Source organism: Coregonus clupeaformis, chromosome 37 (assembly GCF_020615455.1).
Source record: "Coregonus clupeaformis isolate EN_2021a chromosome 37, ASM2061545v1, whole genome shotgun sequence".
NCBI classification, from domain to species: domain Eukaryota; kingdom Metazoa; phylum Chordata; class Actinopteri; order Salmoniformes; family Salmonidae; genus Coregonus; species Coregonus clupeaformis.
Window position 1 is genome coordinate 28422804 of NC_059228.1, and position 26503 is coordinate 28449306.

The 26503-nt window shown below is 43.7% G+C and overlaps 1 protein-coding gene across 3 annotated transcripts in view; it reads right to left on the reverse strand.

The window, feature by feature from the left end:
• The window catches only part of LOC121553566 (neurotrypsin-like), a 35963-nt gene extending 20022 nt beyond the window's left edge, over positions 1–15941 (reverse strand). For all 3 annotated transcript variants that reach the window (XM_041866758.2, XM_041866757.2, XM_041866756.2), the window contains exons 1-2: positions 15521–15941; positions 9514–9556 (exon numbers count right to left, since the gene is read on the reverse strand). In XM_041866758.2, the coding sequence (XP_041722692.1) occupies positions 9514–9556; positions 15521–15598 (121 nt within the window). In that variant the 5' untranslated portion in view covers positions 15599–15941. The remainder of the gene's footprint in view (positions 1–9513; positions 9557–15520) is intronic.
• Between the last annotated feature and the right edge of the window lie 10562 nt (positions 15942–26503).

Genomic DNA, 26503 nt, shown 5'->3' on the forward strand with positions numbered 1-26503 from the left:
GCCGGCCGACCCAAATTACCCCAAGAGCGCAGCGACAACTCATCCAAGAGGTCACAAAAGACCCCACAACAACATCCAAAGAGCTGCAGGCCTCACTTGCCTCAGTTAAGGTCAGTGTTCATGACTCCACCATAAGAAAGAGACTGGGCAAAAATGGCCTGCATGGCAGAGTTCCAAGACGAAAACCACTGCTGAGCAAAAAGAACATCAAGGCTCGTCTAATTTTTGCCAGAAAACATCTTGATGATCCCCAAGACCATTGGGAAAATACTCTGTGGACTGACGAGACAAAAGTTGAACTTTTTGGAAGGTGTGTGTCCCATTACATCTGGCGTAAAAGTAACACCGCATTTCAGAAAAAGAACATCATACCAACAGTAAAATATGGTGGTGGTAGTGTGATGGTCTGGGCCTATTTTGCTGCTTCAGGACCTGGAAGACTTGCTGTGATAAATGGAACCATGAATTCTGCTGTCTACCAAAAAATCCTGAAGGAGAATGTCCGGCCATCTGTTCATGACCTCAAGCTGAAGCGAACTTGGGTTCTGCAGCAGGACAATGATCCAAAACACACCAGTAAGTCCACCTCTGAATGGCTGAAGAAAAACAAAATGAAGACTTTGGAGTGGCCTAGTCAAAGTCCTGACCTGAATCCTATTGACCTTAAAAAGGCAATTCATGCTCGAAAACCCTCCAATGTGGCTGAATTACAACAATTCTGCAAAGATGAGTGGGCCAAAATTCCTCCACAGCGCTGTAAAAGACTCATTGCAAGTTATCGCAAACGCTTGATTGCAGTTGTTGCTGCTAAGGGTGGCCCAACCAGTTATTAGGTTGTAGGGGGCAATCACTTTTTCACACAGGGCCATGTGGGTTTGGATTTTGTTTTCCCTTAATAATAACAACCTTCATTTCAAAACTGCATTTTGTGTTTACTTGTGTTATCTTTGACTAATATTTAAATTTGTTTGATGATCTGAAACATTTAAGTGTGACAAACATGCAAACAAATAAGAAATCAGGAAGGGGGCAAACACTTTTTCACACCACTGTATACAGCTGCGGAAAAAATTAAGAGACCACTGCAAAATTATCAGTTTCTCTGGTTTTATTATTTATAGGTATGTGTTTGGGTAAAAATAACATTTTTGTTTTATTCTATAAACTACTGACAACAGTTCTCCCAAATTCCAAATAAAAATATTGTAATTTAGAGCATTTATTTGCAGAAAATGACAACTGGTCAAAATAACAATGTAGTGTTGTCAGACCTCGAATAATGCAAAGAAAATAAGTTCATGTTAATTTTTAAACAACACAATACTAATGTTTTAACTTAGGAAGAGTTCAGAAATCAATATTTGGTGGAATAACCCTGATTTTCAATCACAGCTTTCATGCGTGTTGGCATGCTCTCCACCAGTCTTTCACATTGATGTTGGGTGACTTTATGTCACTCCTGGCGCAAAAATTCAAGCAGCTCGGCTTTGTTTGATGGCTTGTGACCATCCATCTTCCTCTTGATCACATTCCAGAAGTTTTCAATGGGGTTCAGGTCTGGAGATTGGGCTGGCCATGACAGGGTCTTGATCTGGTGGTCCTCCATCCACACCTTGATTGACCTGGCTGTGTGGCATGGCGCATTGTCCTGCTGGAAAAACCAATCCTCAGAGTTGGGGAACAATGTCAGAGCAAAAGGAAGCAAGTTTTCTTCCAGGACAACCTTGTACGTGGCTTGATTCATGCGTCCTTCACAAAGACAAATTTGCCCGATTCCAGCCTTGCTGAAGCACCCCCAGATCATCACCGATCCTCCACCAAATTTCACAGTGGGTGCGAGACATTGTGGCTTGTAGGCCTCTCCAGGTCTCCGTCTAACCATTAGACGACCAGTTGTTGGGCAAAGCTGAAAATTGGACTCATCAGAGAAGATGACCTTACTCCAGTCCTCTACGGTCCAATCCTTATGGTCTTTTGCAAACCTCAGCCTGACTCTTCTTTGCTTCTCATTGATTAAGGGCTTTTTTCTAGCTTTGCACGACTTCAGCCCTGCCCCTAGGAGCCTGTTTCGAACCGTCCTCGCCGTGCACTTCACCCCAGCTTCCGTTTGCCATTATTTGTAGGTCACTTGATGTCATCCTACGGTTGTTGAGTGACATTCGAATGAGTTGGCGGTCATCCTGGTCAGTAGAGAGTCGTTTTCGCCCTCTGCCGGTCTGTAGCTTTGTTGTCTCCAATGTCTGCTGCTTGACCTTGTTCTTATGAACCGCCGTCTTTGACATTTTAAGGATGGAAGCAACCTGATGCTCACTGTATCCCTCTGCCAGTAAAGCCAGAATTGACCCCTTCTTTTCCTCACTCAAAACTTTCCTTTTCAACTCTTTTGGCATGGTCAATAGTTATTTTTTTATTAATATTACTTTTGAGGTACTATTAGCACTGTTTTTGCCATCCAGCTGGTCCTATTGCAAGAGGATAGTGATAAATAATATAATAATAATAATAATTAGTCATTTAGCAGACGCTCTTATCCAGAGCGACTTACAGGAGCAATTAGGGTTAAGTGCCTTGCTCAAGGGCACATCGACAGATTTTTCACCTAGTCGGCTCGGGGATTAGAACCAGCGACCTTTCGGTTACTGGCACAACGCTCTTAACCACTAAGTTACCTGCCGCCCATGATGACCACAGCAGTGTTTTTTATACTTTTCCTCGTTAAATAAGATTTGGTTCATGTGATCACCTAATCAGTACTAATTCAGTAGAATGAGGTGTGCCTGTGTTGGAATTCATCAGACACTGGAATAGAATGGCTGTCATACATGTAGAGATGCTGATTTAAGAAAGATTTGCAGTGGTCTCTTAATTTTTTCCACAGCTGTATATATATACACATACATACATATACATATGGATGAGCTTCTTAGTTAATACAGTACAGCAATACATATTTTTGTGAGACTTAGTCGGGGGGTGGGGGGGTGGGGTGGTAAAGCTGAGTTTTAAAATTAAGTCACAATAAAAAGATGTCCTCTCCTTTGTCTCTCTCTTTTGGTTCCCATCCTCAGAGGTATAGGAGTGAGTCAACTGGCTGGTCAGACTGACAGCCCGCTGCTGCGGTGCAGGGGCCAGAGTATTTATTTGTCTGCTTTGCTGAGTCACAGAGCGTGGCGGGCTACCTTCAGACAACCTGAAAACCTGAGCCCTTACTGCAGCCCATCTGTGTGTGTATGCTTGTGTGTCTGTATCACTTTATTTTTTACTGCACAGTAATTGTCCTTGAAATGCACCCTAGGCGTCTTAAAATTATATTAAACATTAAAATCCTTCATGATTATTTTCTCAATGCTGTTGAAAGGATAGTTTGATCAAAGCACAGATACTGTATACCACTTTGGAGTCGACAGCAATTCCTCAAGAGGGGTGGATGCTCGTCTTGAGAATCCAGTGCATTAGCCATGAGTTCCTATAGGGCTTACTGAGAAACTGAAACTCACTGCAATGCAATCCTCTGAGTATTCAGGCCTTTTTAATTCCAGATGCATTCGACTGGATCTGCAAGTGCTGCAGCTCTATTCTCTAATTGTCTTTGTGAAGACCTGAGCTGGGACTGTGATGGGAAACCTGAGCTCAGGGGCTCAGCTTTACAATCTAATCTATGCAGGTTAAAGAGCCTCTGGGACCACGTGCAAAGCTGACCCATCACATGAAATAGGAGTGGGACATTAAACACAAGCATACATTCATCTGGTGCACAGATTGAGTTTTAAAGAGGGGAGGGTCTGTGGTTTAATGCAGGGGCAGGCATTTAATGACAACCAGAGCCAGGATGAGCCCTGAACCTGGTCCATAAACCCATGTATTTCCAAGGGATCAATGTCTGGTAATACATCATGCAAAAAATGGAGACAGTTGCTTGAGCATGTCAGTTAAAGAAAATCCAGAAACACTATGGCTCCAACTTAATTTAGAGTTCCTTTCTACAGCTCCGAGCATCGCGTGTTCAATCTCGGTGCTAGGCACTCGTTTTGTAAAAAAATGTTTTCTTCTGTTTTAATCCCATCCCAAACCTTAACCCTAAACTTAACCACTCGGAATGATTGCCTAAACATAAGTAAAAATCTACAGATGCCACCACACTCCATAATAAAAAGGGTAACACACTCCATGATCTCTGTTGCCTGCAGTTATGACAAATGTCTCCATTTGCCTTGGATGTTGCATTGACTAATTATCAGTCCCTTTTCAATGGGCTATATATGTGAGTAACTGCTTAATGATCAATCTTTAGTAGTAGCTAATATTCACCTTTAGGCCCATGCTTCCTGTGATGTGTAACTGATATGGCAGTACCTCAGGCCATGGTGTGTGCGTACTGTAAATGATATGAAGGAGAGACGCGCTAACATCCCTCTAGAGCCAGGTGTTAAACCCTGAGGAGAGTGGAGGGAAGTGGATAAGGGCACTGTGGTCCAGCCAGGGAAGGAAGACACCCTCATCACGTACCTAAACTCCTCCTCCTGAACTCTCTAAACCAGTGGATTAGGGACCGCAAGTCCTTTCAGTTGTCGTTGGGTAAACATTCACACCTGTGAGCGATCGCTCGCAAATCTACACCCGCCCAGCGTGTGGTCTAACCCCTGTCCGCGTTCGCACAGGCTTAGTGACTTAGTTAAGACCAACCAACTCCCGCTGCTGTGTAGTGAAAGCTACAACCGAAAGCCAGCAGAATATGCTGGTTTTGGTGTTAGCAGTTCATACCAGCAGCGAGAGACAAGACTGGAGAGGGTTTCCTAAGATTGATGCCTGAGAGAGAAGACATGTTAAAGGAGGAATACTCTGCTCAATTCCAGATTGACCCCTTGCCCCAAAACCTGGTCACTTTATGTAGATCTGAAAGGATTGGATAGGTACAGATGTAGGATCTTAATCTGATCCCCCTGTTGCAGGAGAACATTCCTGCATGCAGGAAATGTAAAACTCGTAGTGTATTTGAGGTTTAAAAAAGCTTCTGAAGTTTGTAATTTCAAACTAGATTTTCCCTTACGAAAAATTAATCAACCCCTACAAAAATGTCCATGAATTATAATCCATATAATAATTCACATTTCCTGTTGCTGCAGGATTATTTTCCTGCTGTCGCAAACTGCCTCAAATTAAGATCCGACATCTGTATGAGCAATACGGTAATAGCTCCAACTTGCTCTTTGATAGACTAGATGGAATTGTTTTGAATGTGAATTTTTCTTACACCTATCCAATCCTTTCAGATCTCAGCAGTGCCTAAGGGTCAGAGTCTGTCTTTGCCATGATGGATCACAGAGGTAGATTGAGAGATTTGTTGGGGTCAATGAGTGCTGTAAGAGTCAAGTTTCAAGTTTTAATGTCACATGCACAAGTACAGTGAAATGCCTTTATTGCAAGCTCTAACCCCAACAATGCAGTAATCAATAACAAAGTAATAATAAAAATAAGAAGGTAGAACAAAAACACACAAGATATACAAATAAGAAATAATAAGAACACAATAAAGTAAGTAAGCATACTATATACAGGGTCAGTTCAGGTACCATATTTACAATGTGCAGGGATACTGGATCGATAGAGGTAGATATGTATAGGGGTAAGGTGACTCGGCATCAAGATATATGATCAACAGAGTAGCAGCAGCGCATATGTCGATTGTATGTGAGTGGGTGTGTGTAGAGTGAATATAAATGTACACTACCAGTCAAAAGTTTGGACACACCTACTCATTCAAGGGTTTTTCTTTATTTTTACTATTTTTTACATTGTAGAATAATAGTGAAGACATCAAAACTACGAAATAACACATATGGAATCATGTAGTAAACATAAAAGTGTTAAACAAATCATAGTATATTTTATATTTGAGAATCTTCAAATAGCCACCCTTTGCCTTGATTACAGATTTGCACACTCTTGGCATTCTCTCAACCAGCTTCACCTGGAATGCTTTTCCAACAGTCTTGAAGGAGGATATGCTGAGCACTTGTTGGCTGCTTTTCCTTCACTCTGCGGTCCGACTCATCAAAAACCATCTCAATTGGGTTGAGGTCGGGGGATTGTGGAGGTCCAGCACTCCATCACTCTCCTTCTTGGTAAAATAGCCCTTACACAGCCTGGAGGTGTGTTGGGTCATTGTCCTGTTGAAAAACAAATGATAGTCCCACTACGCCCAAACAAGATGGGATGGCGTATCGCTGTAAAATGCTGTGGTAGCCATGCTGGTTAAGTATGCCTTGAATTCTAAATAAATCACTGACAGTGTCACCAGAAATGCACCCCCACACTATAACACCTCCTCCTCCATGCTTTACGGTGGGAAATACACATACAGAGATCATCCGTTTATCCACACCATGTCTCACATAGACACGACGGTTGGATCCAAAAAACTCACATTTGGACTCCAGACCAAAGGACAAATGTCCACCGGTCTAATGTCCATTGCTTGTGTTTCTTGGCCCAAGCAGGTCTCTTCTTCTTATTGGTGTCCTTTAGTAGTGGTTTCTTTGCAGCAATTCGACCATGAAGGCCAGATTCACACAGTCCCCTCTGAACAGTTGATGTTGAGATGTGTCTGTGACTTGAACTCTGTGAAGCATTTATTTGGGCTGCAATTTCTGAGGCTGGTAACTCTAATGAACTTATCCTCTACAGCAGAGTTAACTCTGGGTCTTCCATTCCTGTCGCGGTCCTCATGAGAGCCAGTTTCATCATAGCGCTTGATGGTTTTTGCGACTACACTTGAAGAAACTTTCAAAGTTCTTGAAATGTTCCGTATTGACTGACCTTCATGTCTTAAAGTAATGATGGACTGTCGTTTCTCTTTGCTTATTTTAGCTGTTCTTGACATAATATGGACTTGGTCTTTTACCAAATAGGTATCTTCTATCTTCTGTATACCCCCCCTACCTTGTCACAACACAACTGATTGGCTCAAACGCATTAAGTTCCACAAATTAACTTTTAAGAAGGCAAAGGGTGGCTATTTGAAGAATCTCAAATATAAAATATATTTTGATTTGTTTAACACTTTTTTGATTACTACATGATTCTGTATGTGTTATTTCATAGTTTTGATGTCTTCACTATCATTCTACAATGTAGAAAATAGTAAAAATAAAGAAAAACCCTGGAATGAGTAGGTGTGTCCAAACTTTTGACTGGTACTGTATGTGCATATTATGTGTGTGTGAGCAAATGATGGAGTGAGTGTTAGTATGTGTGTTGGAGTATCAGTGTGTGTAGTGTGTAGGGCCCTGTGAGTGTGCATAGAGACTAAATAAAAATAAGAATAAATTACAAAGGTCAATTCAGATAGTCTGTGTAGCCATTTTGTTAGCTATTTCGTTATCTATTTAGCAGTCCTGGCAAGGGGATAGAAGCTGTTCAGGAGCCGGTTGGTGTCAGACTTGATGCACCGGTACCGCTTGCCGTGCAGAAGCAGAGAGAACAGTCTATGGCTTGGGTGGTTGGAGTCGTTAACGATTTACCTGGCCTTCCTTTAAACCGCCTAATATAGAGGTCATGGATGGCAGGGAGCTCGGCCTCAGTGATGTACTGGGCTGTACTTTGCTGTCCGCACCAGTCGCAGGTGTAGTTAGTCTTCCAGGCTCTCCTACGCTGTCAACATCATGGCAGGTACCATTGAATAATACCAAGTGTGACTGACAGTTATTTGTCCCAACTCCCAGTCTAAATGACTCACCAGAAAGCAAAGCCAAAACGTCTTGTCCTCTCGGAGGGTGTGCTTTTCTTTCCTCTTCAACTAAACGGCATTGAATATTTTACAAAGTAAATATGGTTTTGAGACGCTGAGATGTGTGAGATGTTTTTATGTACTAAGCTGATCATAAATCCTTCTGAGTCATCACTCCCCGTGATAGTGTTTGTTTCTTCTCAGCTCACGTCTCAATCTCACACTGATTTCACCTCATCCAGCTTCCCTGCCTGGCATACTCAGAGGATATACATATTTGATAGAGTTCACACAGTGAGAGGGTGCCAGACACAGAAAGGTTATTAGGAAAGGTTACCGGAACACACTGATCCTTGAACACACACACGCACGCGCCACACAAACAGACACACGCACACAAACTCACACACAGATTCAAAACACACACGGACAAGCTTACGCTGCAGACACAAACACACAAAACCCCCAAAACAAATCAAAAGATCACCAGCACATGAAAGCAGACGTGCTGTATCGAATGTGTATGTGCATGGATAACCTCAGTTCCCATGCAGAGGAGGAGCTAAGGAGTGAGTATATGAATACATGCATTGAGAGCAAGAAACTGAGTATGCACGTGGGGGTCATAAAAATGTTTCGCTGTCCTTACTAGTTTTAATCAGCTCTAAAGTCTCTTAGCATAGCTCACATTCTATCCCTGATGGTTGTCTATAGTTGAGCCACAAATGGAAACAACCATCTATAAGACCCAGACTGGAACTCCCATTGAGACCCCATAACATAACAGTAACTTCAGCGAAGACAAGAACCAGACATACAGTATCTGGTTGATGGAGAGTGGGAGTCTTTATCAGAGATGATGTCAGGGCTCTAAAAGCAGGGCCTTGTTTAAATCAGAGCCACTCGCATTTCCATAAGTGAAAGCCTGAACATGAGGCAATCTGGTAGGAATCTCATTCTGTCTGAGCATGAACTTGGAGTCTAAGGCGTGGGATGGGTAAAGGGGGGGTTGGTAGGGTTGGATAAGATATTAGCATCGCGCCCGAGGGATCCAAAGGACTGGACCTGCCTGGGCATGGAGGGTGTCATGATGGTTCAAAGACTAATTGGGATATGAGATGAAATGTTGAATCTATCATCCCAACTCGTTCATCTAATAACCATCCATTTCCATATACATGCTAAAATTCATATCACATTACAAGCTGAAAGAGAGATCAAGTGTTCCCTTCATCTATTCAGCAATCCGGAGCACTGTGTGATTTTGCCTATTTCTTAGCTGCAGGGATCAGGCTTGGATGAATCCCTAACAGTCAAAAAGGATAACTCTTTTTTTCTAGGAAAAAGCAGCTTGCATTTTCAAAGCTGTTTGGTTGTAATGCCACGGCTGGTTATGTGTCTTTTGGTTGTGGATACAATGTTTTTGGACTGAGGGTAAAGAGAGTGAGATAGAGAGAGAGAGAGAGAGAGAGAGAGAATGAGAGGGACCCAATCAGAATCACCATCTGATTACGAGCAGTGCTGGTGACAAAAGACTCGCTAATAACGGCTTTAGCAGAGGAAGGGGGCTTTTTTGATAGAGGGCTTTTGATCTGAAATCATGAAATCTTGCTGAAACAACACACCGCCATCTCACATCCACACCCCACTAAGTATTGTACATTTAAACTATTCAATTAATGCTTCTGAGTCGTTTATCCATGTCCTTAGATTTACAGAATCACAATGATGGATGGATAAAATCAAGAACTATTAGAAATAAGAGGAACAGGAAAAGAGGTGTCTACCTGCACTCTGCAGAGTATTTAGGTAGCCGTCTTGAGAGATGACCTGCAACAGAATATGAAGACAACAGAATATGAAGCTGCAGGCCTATTCCATTTAGAGCAAGTTTTCCACATTAGGTTCTGGTTGTTCATAAGTAATCCCTTATGTCCCGTAAGTAGCCTTGCGGATTGTTTGTAGCCTTCATACCCAACAACTTTTTCTCTCTCTCTCACTGTTGTATTATATTGTATTGTAGCCTACTTGTAGTCATATGGTTTTACTCTATAGTCTATCATGCTATTCTGTGGATCAGTGAAAATAATCTTAACCATGTTTATCTCTCTTCTCTTCTGCTATCTGTTTTCAATGACTTTGTCACCACTGAGAGTGCTTAGCTTAGAATGTCTATGCAGAACGCAATAAAATGATTGAGGGGTTAATTTAAGGGGTGCTACTTTAAGGCACCGCTAACACCACCCAGGCCACTGAAATCAATACTGTCACACATGGGAAACAGAACGCAGTGATGCAATGTCTGGGTCTAGGTCTACTTTCAGTATAGCCTAGTCTGCACATTAGTCAGTTGAACTCTAATAATTGCATCTGTCAATCTAATGGAGACGGGGGCAGCTGGGGTTGGAGCTGTAATGCCTGAAGCATCCTGCAACTTAATGACAGGAAAAACGTGCCTCTTACAGACATCTAAAGAGCTCATTTATAATGAGACACAGCTCACCAGAAAGAAGACCTTTGAGCAATATTATTTGGGGAAAAGGACAAGGGGCTGTAGTTCCTTAGCCTATTTAAAAAAGAATTCACATATAACAATGGGTAACACTTTATAATAACATTAATAAGAATTAATAAACTATTTAGAAATAATAGCCTATACACATTATATATAAATACGTATTTCGTTCTTTCTAAACACCTAAACATGCATAAGCATTTCATAAACATTACAGTTCATAAGAATGTATAACTTGTAATAATTTGTAAAGCATTTATAGCATGTAATATTCATAAGGCTGATTATTTAAGGCTTATTCATAAAGTGCAAGCAATTAGTAGCCTACAATTGTTGCCTTTTACTCCAATGTTTGTGCTTTTATTGTCACTGGCTATATAAATCAGTTGCTATTTGCAAGTGAGTATGAAGATATCATTGGATGCATTTGCTCCATTGTTTACACTTTTATTGGTGGCTCACTCTTGCACACCTCAGAGTGTGTGGCTTTAACTACTGTAAAACGCATGAGATAACTCACCAATGTGTTGTGAACAACATTAGTGGAAGCAACAATAATGGAATAGGCGGTTTGCCTTCAATGTAATAGTCACCCATTGAAACTGATGCAAACTGATACAAAATAGTGTAATCGTGCCACAATTGGACTAGATAATGGTAAACAAGGTTGGAATGTTTTTTTAAAATCTGTTGAAATCACACTGTGGATGTATTTGAATTCAGAATTGCATTGGGGGCATACCTACAGTGCACACGGAAAGTATTCAGACCCCTTGACTTTTTCTACATTTTGTTACATTACAGCCTTATTCTTAAATGGATAAAATTACATTTTTTCCTCATCAATCTACACACAATACCCCATAATGACAAAGCGAAAACAGGTTTTTAGAAATAAAATAAAAACAGAAATACCTTATTTAAATAAGTATTGTGGACTACAGGAAAAAGAAGAGGACCGAGCACGCCCCCATTCTCATCGACGGTGCTGTAGTGGAGCAGGTTGAGAGCTTCAAGTTCCTTGGTGTCCACATCGCCAACAAACTAACATGGTCCAAGCACACCAAGACAGTCGTGAAGAGGGCACGACAAAGCCTATTCCCCCTCAGGAGACTGAAAAGATTTGGCATGGGTCCTCAGATCCTCAAAAGGTTCTACAGCTGCACCATCGAGAGCATCCTGACTGGTTGCATCACTGCCTGGTATGTGCCCCAGCACATTGACTCGGTACCGGTACCCCCTGTATATAGCCTCGCTATTGTTATTTTTACTGCTGCTCTTTAATTATTTGTTACTTTTATTTCATATTATTTTATATTGTATTTTTTTTAAGATTTTCTTTTGGTATTCATTCTTAAAACTGCATTGTTGGTTAAGGGCTTGAAAGTAAGCAAGGTCTACACCTGTTGTATTCGGCGCATGTGCTAAATAAAATTTGATTAGATTTGATATTCAGACCCTTTGCTATGAGACTCGAAATTGAGCTCAGGTGCATCCTGTTTTCATTGATCATCTTTGAGATGTTTCTACAACTTGATTGGAGTCCACCTGTGGTACATTTAATTGATTGGACATGTCTATATAAGGTCCCACAGTTGACAGTGCACGTCAGAGCAAAAACCAAGCCATGAGGTTGAAGGAATTGTCCGTAGAGCTCCGAGACAGGATTGTGTCGAGGCACAGATCTGGGGACGGGTATCAAAAAATGTCTGCAGCATTGAAGGTCCCCAAGAACATAGTGGCCTCCATCATTCTTAAATGGAAGAAGTTTGGAACCACCAAGACTCTTCCTAGAGCTGGCCGCCTGGCTAAACTGAGAAATCGGGGGAGAAGGGCCTTGGTCAGGGAGGTGACCAAGAACCCGATGGTCACTTTGACAGAGCTCCAGAGTTCCTCTGTGGAGATAGGAGAACCTTCCAGAAGGACAACCATCTCTGCAGCACTCCACCAATCAGGCCTTTATGGTAGAGTGACCAGGCGGAAGCCAGTCCTCAGTAAAAGGCACATGACAGCCCGCTTAGAGTTTGCCAAAAGGCACCTAAAGACTCTCAGACCATGAGAAATTTGATCATATTACTCCAGTGCTAGCTTCCCTACACTGGCTTCCTGTTAAGGCAAGGGCTGATTTCAAGGTTTTACTGTTAACCTATAAAGTGTTACATGGGCTTGCTCCTACCTATCTTTCCGAGTTGGTCCTGCCGTACATACCAATACGTACGCTACGGTCACAAGACGCAGGCCTCCTAATTGTCCCTAGAATTTCTAAGCAAACAGCGGGAGGCAGGGCTTTCTCCTATAGATCTCCATTTTTATGGAACAGTTTGCCTACCCATGTGAGAGACGCAGACTCGGTCTCAACCTTTAAGTCTTTACTGAAGACTTATCTCTTCAGTAGGTCATATGATTGAGTGTAGTCTGGCCCAGGAGTGTGAAGGTGAACGGAAAGGCTCTGGAGCAACGAACAGCCCTTGCTGTCTCTGCCAGGCCGGTTCCCCTCTCTCCACTGGGGGTTCTCTGCCTCTAACCATGTTACAGGGGCTGAGTCACTGGCTTGCTGGTGCTCTTTCATGCCGTCCCTAGGAGGGGTGCGTCACTTGAGTGGGTTGAGTTACTGACGTGATCTTCCTGTCTGGGTTGGCGCCCCCCTTGGTTTGTGCTGTGGTGGGAGACCTCTGTGGGCTATACTCGGCCTTGTCTCAGGATTGTAAGTTGGTGGTTGAGGATATCCCTCTGGTGGTGCGGGGGCTGTGCTTTGGCAGAGTGGGTGGGGTTATATCCTTCCTGTTTGGCCCTGTCCGGGGTTTCTTCGGATGGGGCCACAGTGTCTCCGGACCGCTCCTGTCTCAGCCTCCAGTATTTATGCTGCAGTAGTGTATGTGTCGGGGGGCTGGGGTTAGTTGGTTATACCTGGAGTACTTCTCCTGTCTTATCCAGTGTCCTGTGTGAATTTAAGTATGCTCTCTCTAATTCTCTCGTTCTCTCTTTCTCTCTGAGAACCTGAGCCCTAGGACCATACGTCAGGACTACCGGGCATGCTGACACCTTGCTGTCCCCAGTCCGCCTGGCCTTGCTGCTATTCCAGTTTCAACTGTTCTGCCTGCGGTTACGAAACCCCTACCTGTCCCAGACCTGCTGTTTTCAACTCTTAATGATCGGCTATGAAAAGCCAACTGAGAGACCTGAGCCCCTAGGACCATACGTCGGGACTACCGGCCGTGGTGACTCCTTGCTGTCCCCAGTCCGCCTGGCCTTGCTGCTATTCCAGTTTCAACTGTTCTGCCTGCGTTATGGAACCCCTACCTGTCCCAGACCTGCTGTTTTCAACTCTTAATGATCGGCTATGAAAAGCCAACTGAGATTTATTCCTGATTATTATTTGACCATGCTTGTCACTTATGAACATTTTTGAACATCTTGGCATGGTTCTGTTATAATCTCCACCCGGCACAGCCAGAAGAGGACTGGCCACCCCTCATAGCCTGGTTCCTCTCTAGGTTTCTTCCTAGGTTTTGGCCTTTCTAGGGAGTTTTTCCTAGCCACCGTGCTTCTACACCTGCATTACTAGCTGTTTGGGGTTTTAGGCTGGGTTTCTGTACAGCACTTCGAGATATTAGCTGATGTAAGAAGGGCTATATAAAATAAAATTGATTGATTGATTGATGAGAAACAAGATTCTCTGGTCTGATGAAAGCAAGATTTAACTCTTTGGCCTGAATGCCAAGTGTCACGTCTGGAGGAAACCTGGCACCATCCTTACGGTGAAGCATGGTGGTGGCAGCCTCATGCTGTGGGGATGTTTTTCAGCGGCAGGGGCTGGGAGACTAGTCAGGATCGAGGGAAAGATGAACGGAGCAAAGTACAAAGAGATCCTTGATGAAAACCTGCTCCAGAGCGCTCAGGGCCTCAGACTGGGGTGAAGGTTCACCTTCCAACAGGACAACAACCCTAAGCACACAGCCAAGACAACACAGGAGTGGCTTCGGGACAAGTCTCTGAATGTCCTTGAGTGGCCAAGCCACAGCCCGGACTTGAACCCGATCAAACATCTCTGGAGAGACCTGAAAGTAGCTGTGCAGTGGCTCTCCCCATCCAACCTGACAGAGCTTGAGAGGATCTGCAGAGAAAAATGGGAGAAACTCTCCAAATATAGGTGTGCCAAGCTTGTAGCGTCATACCCAAGAAGACCCTAGGCTGTAATTGCTGCCAAAGGCGCTACAGCAAAGTACTGAGTAAAGGGTCTGAATACGTAAATGTGATATTTCAGTTTTGTATTTTTTATAAATTCGCAAACAATTCTAAAAACCTGTTATTTTTTTTGCTTTGTCATTATGAGGGGGGAGGCTGTAACGTAACAAAATGTGGAAAAAGTCAAGGGGTCTGAATACTTTCCGAATGCACTGCTATATGCACTGTACAGCCTAACCTATGGATTGTGAAATGGGGTATCAGCCTACTCAGTGTTGATCACGCTAATGTTGTTCATGACACACATGTAGATCACTCCATACTGACGTACGACTTGTGCAAGGGATGGCGCGGTTTGACAAAAAGATCTCTCGCCATCAAATAAAATCACCTGGAGATTACACAAAAATAATTGGGTCCTATTCAACCAAATGTATAGGCCATCGTTTTCTTTACCAATTGATGGGCGCGCTAACTTTGCGCGTATAGGACACACAGGCAGCCTTCAGAAATAGTAGTAATTAATCATATATATATATATATTATTAGGGTTGGCTTGTATAGTCTTATGTCAACAACAAGTCAAGTTAAATTGCTGAGAATAATGGTCTGTCCCAATTATTTTCTTCACCGGGCAATGAAACAAACTGGCGCTCAAGTTCTTGGGATCAAATTACTTAGTGAAATTAAAATGTAGCCTATAGGGCACTGGAAAATCATTGGAAGAAAAATAAAAGCATAAACTTAATAATGATGCATTGCAGCAGTAGCAGCAGGTCTAATATGATATTCAGGTGATAATTCAGGTGAATATGTGTGACCCAGTTTGGATGTTTAACCTCGGAATTCGGCTTTCCTGGCACACAGGAAGGTGCCACGCATAGCATCGATATTGCCATTTGCGTAAGTGTATATAGCGTACACATAACCAATAAACTACGCGAAGTCTATAGCCTACACATTTTAATGACTGTAAATAGTAAGGAATTTGGTTAGGTTATCTATGGGTCACCTGTGTTTACCTTTCTGTTGTCAATTAATAGCCCTTCGCAAACAGAAACGCAGTGATGATGAAAGAAAAAGCAGACACATACCTCTCCAGAAACTGAGACCAGAAAACACCATGCAATTGACATAGAGAAGAGTCCCTTTAAAGCTTCCTTGTCCATCATCCTTTTATATGTGTCATTACCCGGGCCTTGAGCAGATTTCAAACATATCCAACGCCAAAGTCAGCCTCCAAGTGCAAGCGACACTGACCGGGATAAAGAGAGCCCGATACTGACCATCCAAAGTTAGGCGCGGCGCGGGACAATGAGCCGTTTTTTCTGTGTCTGGAAAAAGATACAAAAATAATCGAAACTTCTATGTGACATTACACACCCTGTGGTACCAGCTGTGCTTCAAGCATCGACTATAGCTTAAATGACGACCCCCTTCGTGAGGAAGTGTCACTGAAAGGAGACACCGGTGAGAGAAACACACTCTCTCGCCTTCGGTGCGATACACATTATGCCAAGTCGAGAATAAACACACACAGCTAGCTCAACACTGTCTAGTTGCATTTCACTGGCGTAAAGGGGCGTCGCTATGCGCAGAGGTAAACTAGTGAGGGATTTTAGGTTTTATAAAGGAATATTCGATTGAGCTGAGTAGGCCCCTAACTGCATATTGCTGTTGGATATTAGAGCAAAAAATATGCCTGAATTTAATGACAAATGTTCCACCTGGATTTGATGTGCACGGTGAATTCAACCCACGTCACCAAAACCAAAAAACATTCAATTAGCCCTACGCATCTCCAGAATATGCTTTCAAGGCATGGACAATTAAACAACTCAATGATCAATGAAATGCATATTGCCTTGCAGTAATGAGACCTAAACACATTCTTTAACATAAATCACTGTGGCATCCTCATTTAGGCAAGGTTATGGTAGATTAGTGCAATCCGGGATCCTTGGGACGTCCATACCCTAACCCCTAACCTTAATGAGTGTAGCACCTATTTTTTTAAGGCCAGAAACGCATATAATAGTACTTTAGAAAACCCCAAGAAAACATTCCCAAATACAAACTCTTAAATGAATTGTTATAATATTGTAATGTTGTTAAAAAAAATTGTTTGAGATTTTCTTCAAATCAGCTCTAACGTCGGAAACAATCCGCTAACGCCCTGCGGTCAGTGTCACACTGTGAATGAAAAACTTTGTAAAAAGTGGGATACATTTGTGAGGCGGGCGAATTGGGCGTCTACTCGTCAATCTGCAGTGCACATTTCATCCCTGAAAACTTTCAGGACTATCAGCAATGGAAGGAGGGCATCAGCCAGAAGTTGCTTCTCAAAGTGGTTGCTGTTACTACCATTCACGTGGCTTCTAAAGCATCTCAAACAGCCAGAAGCACAAGCAGAGACCGAGCAATATCACTAGCTAGGTTTCCATCCAATTGGTGAATTCTACAATCCGCATAAAAACAATATGCGCATTTCCCCACCAGAGATGTGTTTCCATCAAATTGACTGGTTGCAGATAAAAGGCTGTGCGTGATGACATGGTATACACATAAAAATACATTTTGCTGTTAAATTTCCATGTACCTAATATAAAGTTAAATGGGTTTCCATCGCATTTTCAACTCTACTGATGGCTTAAAAAAAAAAACATTATATAGCGATTGTGCCCACTCTGGTATTGAATGTGCGCTCTAGCCAACAGTTTGCAGATACAGTGTGCGCCGATAGCCTACATGATGCGATTATTATGGACAAAAGAGCAAGATTATTTTTATTTGTCAAAAGACAGCCAAGCATTGATGATCATGTCACCAGAATAACACCCTCAATATCTATTAGAAAGGAGCATCAAGCTCATCACCTTGCACTTTCACCACCCTGTGAAGTTCATCATAACTTATTTAATATTTTAATGTCACATGTACACGTACAGTGAAATGCCTTTCTTGCAAGCTCTAAACCCAACAATGCACAGTAATCATAAATTATTTCACCTGTAGCCTAATAAACTGCATGCTTTCCAGACGAGTCATAGTGGGAGGACCACACAACATGTCATCGCAATACTCCAAGTTTACTTCGATATGATGCTTATTTGCGCATAAAAGCTTTTCCACTGACATTTCTCGCTTTTTTTTACCGACACAAAAAGATCCCACCTTGTCTAGCATATTTTGTTTTGTCAAATTTTTGGAAAAATTTACAGAAAACTGTTGTTTCCATCAGGCCTGTCGTGATTTTTTTATTTATCTGACATGGACTCTACTCACATAAAAAGGTTGTATGGAAACCCAACCTGGCCTCAGAGCATTTAGTATTATTCTGTACTTAAATCCTCGACACTCCATTTGTGACCTGTTCCAGGAAGCTAGGCTTCTGTCGCAGGTCACTACTTCACAGGAGAGGCATTTGAACGTATATATTTTTGGTATATAAAAATGTGTTTTTTTGTTGTTGCAGAAATACCTTCTGGACCATGTGAACTTTCATGTGCCTTAATAACAAACTTGAATGCCATCTGTAAATCCGAATAAAATGGTTAAATTACGAGCCTAGTTGGTCACGCACTCCTGAGGGGCCCCATGTTGAGGGTCAGCGTGGTGGATGTGTTGTTGCCTACCCTCACCACCTGGGGGCAGCCTGTCAGGAAGTCCATGATCCAGTTGCAGAGGCTGGTGTTTAATCCCAGGGTCCTTAGCTTAGTGATGAGCTTGGAGGGCACTATGGTGTTAAACGCTGAGCTGTAGTCAATGAACAACATTCTCACCTAGGTGTTCATTTTGTCCAGGTGGGAAAGGGCAGTGTGGAGTGTAATAGAGATTGCGTCATCTGTGGATCTGTCGGGGCGGAATGAGAATTGGAGTGGGTCCAGTGCGTCTGGGATGATGGTGTTGATGTGAACCATGACCAGCCTTTCAAAGCATTTCATGGCTACAGTTTAACTTAGGTTAAACGTTTCGGGTAGCCTTCCACAAGCTTCCCACAATAAGTTGGGTGAATTTTGGCCCATTCCTCCTGACAGAGCTGGTGTAACTGAGTCAGGTTTGTAGGCCTCCTTGCTCGCACATGCTTTTTCAGTTCTGCCCACACATTTTCTATAGGATTGAGGTCAGGGCTTTGTGATGGCCACTCCAATACCTTGACTTTGTTGTCCTTAAGCCATTTTGCCACAACTTTGGAAGTATGCTTGGGGTCATTGTCCATTTGGAAGACCCATTTGCAACCAAGCTTTAACTTCCTGACTGATGTCTTGAAATGTTGCTTAAATATATCCACATCATTTTCCTTCCTCATGATGCCATCTATTTTGTGAAATGCACCAGTCCCTCCTTAAGCAAAGCACCCCCACAGCATGATGCTGCCACTCACGTCCTTCACGGTTGGGATGGTGTTCTTCGGCTTGCAAGTCCCCCCTTTTTCTTCCAAACATAACGGTGGTCATTATGGCCAAACAGTTCTATTTTAGTTTCATCAGACCAGAGGACATTTCTCCAAAAAGTACGAGCTTTGTCCCCATGTGCAGTTGCAAACCGTAGTCTGGCTTTTTAATGGCGGTTTTGGAGCAGTGGCTTCTTCCTTGCTGAGCGGCCTTTCAGGTTATGTCGATATAGGACTCGTTTTACTGTGGATATAGATAGTTTTGTACCTGTTTCCTCCAGCATCTTCACAAGGTCCTTTGCTGTTGTTCTGGGATTGATTTGAACTTCCCCGGAGGGGAAGGCGGCGGGTGAGCGTCTATTCCACCTCAGACAGGGGAGGAGGAGCGCGCAGGAATTCGCCCTGGACTTCCGGACTCTGGCTGCCAAGTCGGGATGGAATGAGAGGGCCCTCATCGACCACTACAGGTGTAGCTTAAGAGAGGACATTCGTCGAGAGCTGGCCTGCAGGGACACCAACCTAAGCTTCGATCAGCTGGTGGACATGTCGATTCGCCTGGATACCCTGTTGGCTACCCGCGGACGTCCGGCGCTGGGGCCGTCCATTCCATCCCCCAGCACCTCCGAGCCGAGCCCTATGGAGCTCGGGGGTGCTGGTAGTAGGGAGGCCAGGAATGTCTGTTTTTCCAGGAGTCCATCTCCTTCCTGGGACACCGGTTGTCTGCGTCAGGGGGGAAGATGGAGATTGACCGCGTTTCAGCCGTGCGTAATTGGCAGACTCCAACTACAGTAAAGGAGGTGCAGCGTTTTTTGGGTTTTGCCAATTACTACCGGAGGTTTATCCGGGGTTTTGGACAGGTAGCAGCTCCCATTACCTCCCTGCTAAAGGGGGGCCCGGTGCGTTTGCAGTGGTTGGCTGAGGCGGACAGGGCGTTTAGTCATTTGAAGGACCTGTTCACCTCAGCTCCGGTGCTGGCACATCCGGATCCCTCTTTGGCGTTCCAAGTCGAGGTGGATGCGTCCGAGGTGGGGATCGGTGCTATACTGTCTCAGCGCTCGGGCACGCCTCCAAAACTCCGCCCCTGTGCTTTCTATTCTAAGAAGCTCAGTCCGGCGGAACGCAATTATGACGTGGGGGACAGGGAGCTGCTAGCTGTGGTCCAGGCCCTGAAGGTGTGGAGACATTGGCTTGAGGGGGCTAACCACCTTTTTCTCATTCTGACTGACCATCGTAACCTGGAGTACATCCGGGCAGCGAAGAGACTGAACCCTCGTCAGGCTAGGTGGGCCATATTTCTTGCCCGGTTTGTCTTTAAGATCACGTATATCCCAGGGTCACAGAACGTTAAGGCAGACGCCCTGTCCCGACGAAATGACACAGAGGAGAGGTCCATTGAGCCCACTCCCATACTACCGGAGTCTTGTCTCGTGGCACCGGTGGTGTGGGAGGTCGACACGGAAATCGAGCGGGCGTTACGTACCGACCCTTCTCCCCCAGAGTGTCCAGAGGGGCGGAGGTACGTGCCGCTCGAGGTCCGTGACCGACTGATTTATTGGGCTCACACGTCACCCTCCTCTGGTCATCCTGGTATTGGTCGGACGGTGCACTGTCTTAGCGGGAAGTACTGGTGGCCCACCTTAGCTAAGGACGTGAGGGTTTACGTTTCTTCCTGATCGGTGTGCACCCAGTGTAAGGCGCCTAGACACCTGCCCAGAGGGAAGTTACAACCTCTCCCCGTTCCACAATGGCCGTGGTCTCACCTGTCGGTGGATTTTGTCACGGACCTTCCCCCCTCCCAGGGGAATACCACGATCTTGGTCGTTGTGGATCGGTTTTCTAAGGCCTGCCGTCTCATCCCTATGCCAGGTCTTCCTACAGCCCTACAAACGGCCGAAGCCCTGTTTACTCACGTTTTCCGGCACTACGGGGTGCCTGAGGATATAGTGTCTGATCGGGGTCCCCAGTTCACCTCTAGAGTGTGGAGGGCGTTTATGGAACGTTTGGGGGTCTCGATCAGCCTTACCTCGGGTTTTCACCCTGAGAGTAATGGGCAGGTGGAGAGAGTACATTTTGATGTGGGTAGGTTTCTGAGGTCCTACTGCCAGGACCGGCAGGAGGAGTGGTCGGGGTATATTCCCTGTGCAGAGATAGCCCAAAACTCACTCCTCCACTAATCTCACTCCTTTCCAGTGTGTGTTGGGCTATCAGCCGGTTCTGGCACCCTGGCATCAGAGCCAGATCGAGGCTCCTGCGGTGGATGAATGGTTTCGGCGCTCGGAGGAGACATGGAACGCTGCGCACGTCCATCTGCAGCGGGCCATCAGACGGCAAAAGGCGAGCGCCGATCGCCACCGCAGTGAGGGTCCGGTTTATGCACCGGGAGATCGGGTCTGGCTCTCGACCAGAAACCTGCCCCTTCACCTGCCCTGCTGGAAGCTGGGCCGGCGGTTTGTGGGGCCTTTTAAAGTCCTGAGGAGATTGAACGAGGTATGTTATAGGTTACAGCTGCCAGTTAATTATCGCATTAACCCCTCGTTCCATGTGTCTCTCCTCAGGCCAGTGGTAGCTGGTCCACTCCAGGAGAATGAGGTACGAGAGGCCCCTCCGCCCCCACTAGACATCGAAGGGGCTCCGGCGTACTCAGTCCGTTCCATCGTGGATTCGAGGCGTCGGATGGGGGGTCTGCAGTATCTCGTGGAGTGGGAGGGGTACGGTCCGGAGGAACGGTGCTGGGTCCCTAGGAGGGACATCCTAGATCCCTCCCTGTTGACAGAGTTCCACCGGAGTCACCCGACTCGCCCTGCTCCGCGTCCTCCTGGCCGTCCCCCGAGGCCGGGGTCGGCGCACGCTGGGGCCCCCACGTCAAGGGGGGGTACTGTCACGGATTCTGCCGAGGCTGCTCCTCCTCCTTGCTCGGGCAGGCTTCGGCGTTCGTCGCCCCCGAGTACTAGCTGCTGCCGTTCGATGTTATCGGTGTTTGTTTAGTTTTGTCTGTATTGTTTACACCTGTTCGTCATTATGTTTAATTGTTTCCCTTATATTACCCCTGTCTCTCATCAGGACATTGTGTGTGATTATTTTTCCCTTCACGGTTGTCATTTTAGTGAGCGGGTTATTTCCTCCCTGCGTGGAGTTATTTCTGTGTTCTTTTGGATCCTTGTCGGATTAAAGTACGTGTCCGAGAGTTCTGTGTCCTGCGCCTGACTTCTTTTACCGCATCTCACCGACAGTCGTGACAGTCATGCACAAAGTAGATGTCCTAACCAACTTGCCAAAACTATAGTTTATTAACACGAAATGTGTGGAGGGGTTGAAAAACAAGTCTTAATGACTCCAACCTAAGTGTATGTAAACTTCCGACTTCAGCTGTACGTACGGTCACTGTGGGTACGTCGTCGTCGATGCACTTATTAATGAAGCCGGTGACTGATGTGGTAAACTCCTCAATGTCACCGGATGAATCCCGAAACAGTCCTGTAGCTTAGCATCTGCTTCATCGGACCACTTCCGTATTGAGCGCGTCACTGGTACTTCCTGTTTGAGTTTTTGCTTGTAAGCAGGAATCAAGAGGATAGAGTTATGTTCAGATTTGCCAAATGGAAGGTGAGGGAGAGCTTTGTATGTGTCTCTGTGTGTGGAGTAAAGGTGATCTATAGTTTTTTCACCTCTAGTTGCACAGGTGACATGCTGGTAGAAATTAGGTAAAATCGATTTCAGTTTTCCTGCATTAAAGTCACAGGCCACTAAGCTTGTTGAATGCGGTCTTACTGCCAGCATCGATTTGTGGTGGTAAATAGACAGCTACGAAAAATACATTTACTCTTGGTAAATACAATGGTCTACAGCTTATCACGAGGTATTCTAACTCAGGCGAACAGAACCTAGAGACTTCCTTAATATTAGAGATCATGCACCAGCTGTTGTTAACAAAGAGACAGACACCCCCTCCCCTGCGCTTCTCTGATGCTGCCGTTCTGTCCTGCCAATGTATAGAAAACCCAGCTAGATTTATATTTACCATGTCCTTGTTCAGCCACGACTCGGAGAAACATAGGATATTACAGTTCTTCAGATCAAGTTGATAAGATAGTCTCGAACTGAGCTCATCCAGTTTATTCTTCAGTGATTGCACGTTCGCCAATAGAACGGAGGGTAGAGGCGATTTATCCACTCTCCGATGTAGTCTTGTCAGGTATCCTGTATGCTGGCCTCTATAGCGACGTCTCCTTCTTTGAGTGTCAGGGATTTGGGCCTGGTCCGGGATAATCAATATGTCTTTCGCCTCCGACTCATTGAAGTAGAAGTCCTCGTCCAAATCGAGGTTAGTGATAGCTTTTCTGATGTCCAGAGCTCTTTTCGGTAATAGGAAACGATGGCGAAAACATTATGCACAAAAAAAGTTACAATCAGCGCAAAGAAAAGACACAAAATAGCATAATTGGTTAGGAGCCCGTAAAACGGCCGCACAGTTGATTCTTGTTGAAGAGGCAGCAGATAACGTTAGCTTGCTATAGCTAGCTATCCTCTTCCTCCTGTGTCTGAATTAATTTGTGGCTATTTCTTTCTAGCTGGCAAAATAAGTGAGCTAGATTTTGTTTGCGTACTGCCATATGTCAATAATATAGCTACCTTTGTCACTGGTATGGGCTAGTAAATATCCTAAACCAAGGCAGTTCGACAGTAATAGCCACAAGCTAAAACAGGGGAGAGAGGGAGGAGAGAATTAACTTTACATTTACATTTTAGTCATTTAGCAGACGCTCTTCTGTTTCATATGCTGCTGGCTTGCTAATGTTCATGCAAATTAGTTTTTCCATGTCATTTATTAAATTATATTTTTTATTCTATAAAGACTGTGATTGTGTCAATATGAATATTGTAGAAAAATCCTCATAGCCGTTTTCCATACTAAAAAGTGAAGTCCACCTTCTGACTCATAGAAATTATAATCTCTTGTTCAGGGCTTTCTGGTAGTCTTCTTCATTTTCATATGCGGGGAGCATAAATTGTACAATTGTAAACTAACAAATCATTTCTCAAGTTAGAACCCATGTATATTAGTTAATATACAGCACCAACTACATAAATATCTGATAAGGTCCATTATTTGCTACCTGGACTTTAACCCCTACCCTAACCCTAACCTTACCCTTTTATATTTTATCTTCAATGGGGTGAGGTCAGAGTTGGGACGTCCCAAGGATCCCGTTTAGACTTTCCCATTATGGTAGCTTACTTGGCTACTGGAGATCTCCAGAAGCGTAATTGGCAATAGGCTGGTACACGTTAATCCCTCCCTTAATTCGTTCCAGTAGTACTGCTCAAAACCTGAGGCAACAGTGGAAACATTTTATTAACCTTTGAACCTATATGAACACATGTAAGCAGCAGCAGTATTGCCTACAGTGGGCAGAGCTTATTTAAAAGCCAGGTTGTCTGGCATGTTGGACCCAATATGCCCACTTGTCAACTATAGATTATTTAAATTAGCGAGCTTGACACATTTTCGAGCTTGAAATAATAGACTCCACCTTTTGGCCATCTCTTATCAGTATCTGTGCTAAAGGTAAAGGTGTGTCCCAAGTTTAATACAGTAGGCTATTTATTTTCTGTGGGGAAGTGTGACCTACACCTACAGCATACTTAATAAGAAACATGTTTTAATACAAATTTAAAGATGCACTATGCAGAAATCGCTCTGCCATTTCCTGGTTGCTAAAATTCTAATAGTTAAACTGAAATTAGGCTATGTGACAAAACAAGCACGTACAGTATAGTGTAGAGAATCATTGTACCATCTAAACAGTTGTGAAATATTTTATTTCCAGCTGTTTGAAGCTGGTGTACAAAACCCAAAGTAAAAAGCAAAAACTAAACTGAAGCACGGGAAGCATAGAAATAGCGCACATAGAACAGATCTACCGCTTCTTAGACTTGCTTTCAATGAGAATGACAGATCTATAACAAACATTTCTATGTGAATTTGTTTGGGTCACCCAAAAATGTACGGATTGCAGCTTTAAATAAACCAAGTTTAAACCACAACTAACCTTCTCACCATTGCTGAGAAGATTACCATTATTATAACATTAATAAATATGCAATAATGAGATGAACTTCTAGTATATGCCTGTAGGCTTTTTTCAAAGATGGTTTTAAAGGAGAAAGTCAAACCATAGAATTTGTTTCCCACTGAGCAATGTGTGATTAGGCTTACTTTAGGAGCACCGCTTGTTTTCTCTGGCATCCCAACATAAATATTCAGATGGGTTTACAAGATGAGCTTAATAAAATCAACATCTCCTCCAAGCATTTTTAAATATTGCTGTGCAACTTGGGTGTTGGCAGTCTGTCATGCTCTGCTGGCAATCTTTTAAGATCTCAAAGACAGCTCATTATTTCTTATATATACTATTGAAACAGCTGAATATTTTCTGAAGTTCTATTCTGGTCTTAACAATGAATCAAAGAGGACCAAACAAAAGCAGAAAGGCCTTCTAGGTTCTGATATGATCTTCAAAATACCTATTTGTCTTAGACTATTAATTATTTTAGGCGTGTCAGTCTAAAGTAAATATAGCCATATTTTCATGAATATGAATTTTGACTTGATGTGACCAGGCAACACAGTCAAAGAGCAGGTGAAAGGTCAACTGTTGTAACTGGTCTAGAATATTTTCACACCACATTTGACACCCGGGCAATTTGTAAGCCAAGGTCGTTGTTGGGATGGGGAGGCCTTGTTCCTTTTCCATGCTTAAAATGACTGCCAGTCTGAGTGCAGAAATATAGAAACAAAGGAAAGCTATCCACTACCTTAGTGTTTCTTACTGTATACATAAATATATAGGGGCCGAATCAGACATAGGAATGTATGCCTTACCTATGCATGCCTTTCCTACGCTTATCTTATTCAGTCGTGTGACTCACTCTGCAGGTGTGGCTACCTTGCACACTCTGAATGAATTTTATTCAACCTCTGAAAACCCTCCCACTTGCTGGCCAACAGATTTTCTTGTGGCGTTTTCATTCAATAGGGTTTTCAGTACATTTATCTTAAGCCATCCCTTTAAATACAGTGTACCTTTTAGCAGTGGTGGAAAAAGTACTCAATTCTCATACTTGAGTAAAAGTAAAATATACCTTAATAGAAATGACTCAGGTAAAAATGAAAGTCACCCAGTAAAATACTACTTGAGTAAAAGTCTAAAAGTATTTGGTTTTAAATATACTTAAGTATCAAAAGTAAAAGTACGAATAATTTAAAATTCATTTTATTAAGCAAACCAGACGGCACAACTTTCTTGTTTTTATTTTATTTTTGGATAGCCAGGGGCACGCTCCATCACTCAGACATCATTTACAAGCAAAGCATTTGTGTTTAGTGAGTCCGCCAGATCAGAGGCAGTAGGGATGGCCAAAGACGTTCTCTTGATAAGTGTGCGAATTGGAGCATTTTCTGTCCAGCTAAGCATTCAAAATGTAACAAGTACTTTTGGGTGTCAGGGAAAATGTATGGAGTAAAAGGTAAAAACTGTCAAAAATATAAATAGTAAAGTAGAGTACAGATACCCAAAAAAAACTTGTATGCCGGTTGGGTGTCGATGAGACGGGGGATAGGGGTGGGCCTGGAAACAGGAGACAAAGGGCTGTGAGACATGGGTTTGATCCTAGACACATGAAA